Consider the following 3,928-nt stretch of genomic DNA (forward strand, 5'->3'; position numbering starts at 1 on the left):
CAATATCAGACTTTTTCAACTTTTTATATTATTATTATTATTTATTTTTTTTTTTTCTTTAAGTTGTTCTTGTATGTTTACCTGAGGAGGAAGATGCTTAACTTTCACTGTATATGATGCCATAAAAATGACATCTGCTGTCTGTCACATTAATTACCCGGATGGCGATACTATTAAACTATAATTCATAACTAGCCTTTCGTCACAAAGCGACGTCGACATAACCTATTTAATATTCATCAACTGCCAAGTCGCCATTGGAAGTGACTTCAGCACAATGTAATTAATATTTATGATCCCAGCCGTATCCATAGGACAAACACGAAGCAACGTCCGCATGGCGTAATTAATATTCATGAGCCAAACCTTCGTTCGCTTCAGCAGGATTTGTCATTTCCCAAAAGCGGCAGGCTTGAGATCGGCTGTGCGAGAATCAGACTGAAACACAGCCGAACATAACGGCAAAAGACGAAAATGTAGACCTATATCAGAAGAGGCGCACATTATGGCGATGGAAGACGGACTGGTGTCTGAAGACGATATATGTGAGTGTTAAAATGCTGAAAAGAAAAAAACTGACAGTGTTGTAGTGTGGTACGGACACTAACTAGGGCACGTGAGAGAAGTATATTCTCATATATGCATCTCGTTGTATTATATTGCTTCTAAAACTAGCTGTGGTTACTAAATAGTTAGCGATAAAAATGTTATATAGTAGACTAAAGAGACTCGTTTAATAGGGCTTTGTTGGATTCTTCAACACATTTACAGCCGAAAATCTATTATACTATTTATTACTAATATCTAATTGTTATATATTATACATTTCTTTGTTTTTCCCAAATCCGTAATCGATCCTTAATCTTGATTATGTATAAAATTCGAATAGAATGGAATCTAAAACCTAGATTGAAGTCATCTATAAAAATGGTAAGAAACATTAGATATGAATATTGTTGATGCATGTGGATAATCATGGATCCTGCTGATGTTTCTACCTGTGCACACCACATATAACTCCTGTCACCTTCCACTCCAGTGCTTCGCTCAGAGAAGGAGTTCCATGATGCTGCGAAGAGGAACGACACGGAGAGAATGCAGGAGCTCATCAGAAGAGGGGTGGACATCAAAGTCAAAAATAAGGTGAGATATAGCCAATGCAGAAACGTATGAACAATGCAGATCTACATGCACTGTACTATGATTATGTGCATTATACTAGACAGTCTAAAGCAGTCTTTCTAGTAAAAGAACAGTCTTTGTAAATGCCCTTGGAAAGGTTTAAAATTGGCAACTTGATTTAAGATGTAATAAGAAATATATATTCATAACCAAATAAACCATGGTGTACACTTCTAAACATGGTGGCACGGTGAAGAAAGCCGAGCGAAGCATGCTGCAGGAAGCTGTGTCAGAGGAAGTTATGTTGCTATTCACCATGCCAGTTTCTCCGCCTTGAATGTTTTTCCCAGTTATGCACCAGAGAGACTGAAACGCACATGTTGTGGTCCTCAGCACAGGATATGACCCTTATTTTACCCTAGACAACAGTATTTATCACCTAAAAACATGACCGATAATGCCTAATGAGTCAATGGCTGTTTCATTTTTCCATGTGATTTTGGTTTTACAGATGGACCGTAAGGCCCTTCACTGGGCAGCAGGAGCCGGCAGTGAGCAGGCAGTGCGTCTACTGCTGGACCACGACATGGAGGTGGATGATATGGACTGCGTACGTGTCAAATGCATTTTGTTGAACCGGTTCAAATGTAGTTACATTTCAGGCTGAATGTTTTATGTTCCGTGTTTATTTACTGTATGAGCACAAATAAGTGAAATACTGCTCCACTGGATAAATCTTTAATGGACTGCTGTTCATTCACCATGTGGCCTGTAAATTACTGGAGGCTATGAGCTTGTTACACCAACAACGATTGAAGAGACAAAGCATGGCCCTGAATTGCAAGGCAAAACTCTTAGATAACTGAGCAGTTGACTAATATGTGCCTGGGGATATTTTTTATAAGAACACATCATGATTAATTTATACAGACGTTTAAGTAAAAGTATGATTTTTTTTTTTCCTTTTTTTAAATTTTTTTAGGAAGTTTATATAAATACTCCTACGAGGTGTAAAAAAAATTGTATTGTAGTTTTTTTTCATATACTAAGAGCTGAATGCATAATTGTAAAATTATTATATAAAATTATACAGAAATTTAGTGTGACTGCATATGCATTTTGGTGAAAAAAATCCAATTTGTGCACAAACTTATCACACCAACAACAAATGGTGGCCATGAAATGCAAGAGATAATTAAAACGTCACAATAAAATTTAAGATTTAAATTAATGTTAAAGTATAAGTGAAAAAGTGTGTATATATATTTTTTTTTTAGATGGTCAGCTTTTTTTTTTCTTTCTTTTTTTTTTGGCAGTTTACATAAATACTTCTACTGGGTGACAATTTTTATTTAATTTTTTTTGTATTTTTATTTTTTTATATACTGTACTAAGAGCTGAATGCGTAATTTTAAATTATTTTATAAAATTATACAGAGAATTAAAAAAAATCTGAAAAATGCTTTTTAAAATAATATTTTAGATAAATTATAGCATGTTAAATAATTTGTCACTGCATATGCAGTTGATGAAAATAAAAATCCAATTTGTGCACAAACTTGTCACACCAACAACAAATGGTGGCCATGAAATGCAAGAGATAATTAAAACGTCACAATGAAATTTAAGCTTAAAATTAATGTTAAATTATAAGTGGAAGAGTATATTTTTTTTAGATGGTCAACATATTTGAATCAGGTTTTTGTTGTTTACATAAGTGGTCCTGTGGAGTGACTTTCATTTTTAAAATACAAATTTTCCATGTAGTCCCTCAAGTAGTATTGTGAGTATAACTAATTTAATTATAACACGCAGTTTTATTTTAGAAAATTTAACAGAAAATTAAAATAGTATTAAAAACATGCTATTTATAAAAGATTTTGATGAAGTATACCGCATGTCTCAATATGTCATTCATATGCTTTTGCTGAAAAAAAAGTCAGTTTAACTCCATTATTAAAATGTATTTGGTGGATACTTTTAAGTGACTCAAAGCAATACATTCAAGCCAGCAGTTTTACTGGAATGTTTATTCCCTGGGAATTAAACTAATGCTAGCAGAAGGATCTACACATGTACTCATCACTGGAATGTGATTATTAAATAATTAAGAGAGTCACTGTATGCTAATACTGTTTTTGACTAGATTCTTGATTGTTTTCCAGTTCGGTATGAACCCTCTGCTCTTAGCGGCATGGTTTGGTCACCTCTCGATCCTAAAGGTCCTTGTCTCAACTGGGGCGAAGCTCTCCTGTGAAAACAAAGTAAGACTCTATTGGAAAAATCCTTTCAGATATCTTATGAGAAGACAGTGGTACTATCTCACTCGATGTGCTCTGTTCTCTCACGGTTGACTGTGCTCTAAGCTTTTAAAGACCACTAACCAATACAAATGAGATCGACGCGTGTACTGGCCTACATTAAGACTTCAACATTAATTTCAATGCATCTCACTGACTGAACTGTCTCTGGTTTTCTTTCAGAATGGCTTGAATCTCTTGCACTGTGCTGCCCAGAGGGGTCACATCAGTATTTTGGAGTATATCATGGAAGATCTGGAAAATGTGCAGCTTAATAAAGTCGACAAGGTGAGAATCACATGTTTTGTCACAATGCCCGTGATCTTGAAGTGTAATGTCTTTTATTTCACAGAATTGTACTTTCAGTTCCCTGCTAAAAACTAGAGCCCAGACAAAATTAAGGGACGGAATGGGTTTTGCTTTCCAATGTATTGTAACTAGAAGAACATCTTAAGTGTGGTTTTACACTAGAGCAAATTCTGAAAGAGCGTTTGACTGTAGGGCTG

General features: G+C 34.9%; 1 protein-coding gene across 1 annotated transcript in view; it reads left to right on the forward strand.

The window, feature by feature from the left end:
• The first annotated feature begins 416 nt into the window (after positions 1–416).
• LOC107662285 (ankyrin repeat and death domain-containing protein 1A) overlaps positions 417–3,928 on the forward strand; it is a 15,537-nt gene continuing 12,025 nt past the window's right edge. The window contains exons 1-5 of the mRNA XM_016452252.1: positions 417–545; positions 1,040–1,143; positions 1,634–1,732; positions 3,288–3,386; positions 3,606–3,710. Of these exons, the coding sequence (XP_016307738.1) occupies positions 506–545; positions 1,040–1,143; positions 1,634–1,732; positions 3,288–3,386; positions 3,606–3,710 (447 nt within the window). The 5' untranslated portion in view covers positions 417–505. The remainder of the gene's footprint in view (positions 546–1,039; positions 1,144–1,633; positions 1,733–3,287; positions 3,387–3,605; positions 3,711–3,928) is intronic.

This window comes from Sinocyclocheilus anshuiensis, unplaced genomic scaffold, assembly GCF_001515605.1.
Source record: "Sinocyclocheilus anshuiensis isolate Anshui unplaced genomic scaffold, SAMN03320099.WGS_v1.1 scaffold579, whole genome shotgun sequence".
Lineage (NCBI taxonomy): Eukaryota > Metazoa > Chordata > Actinopteri > Cypriniformes > Cyprinidae > Sinocyclocheilus > Sinocyclocheilus anshuiensis.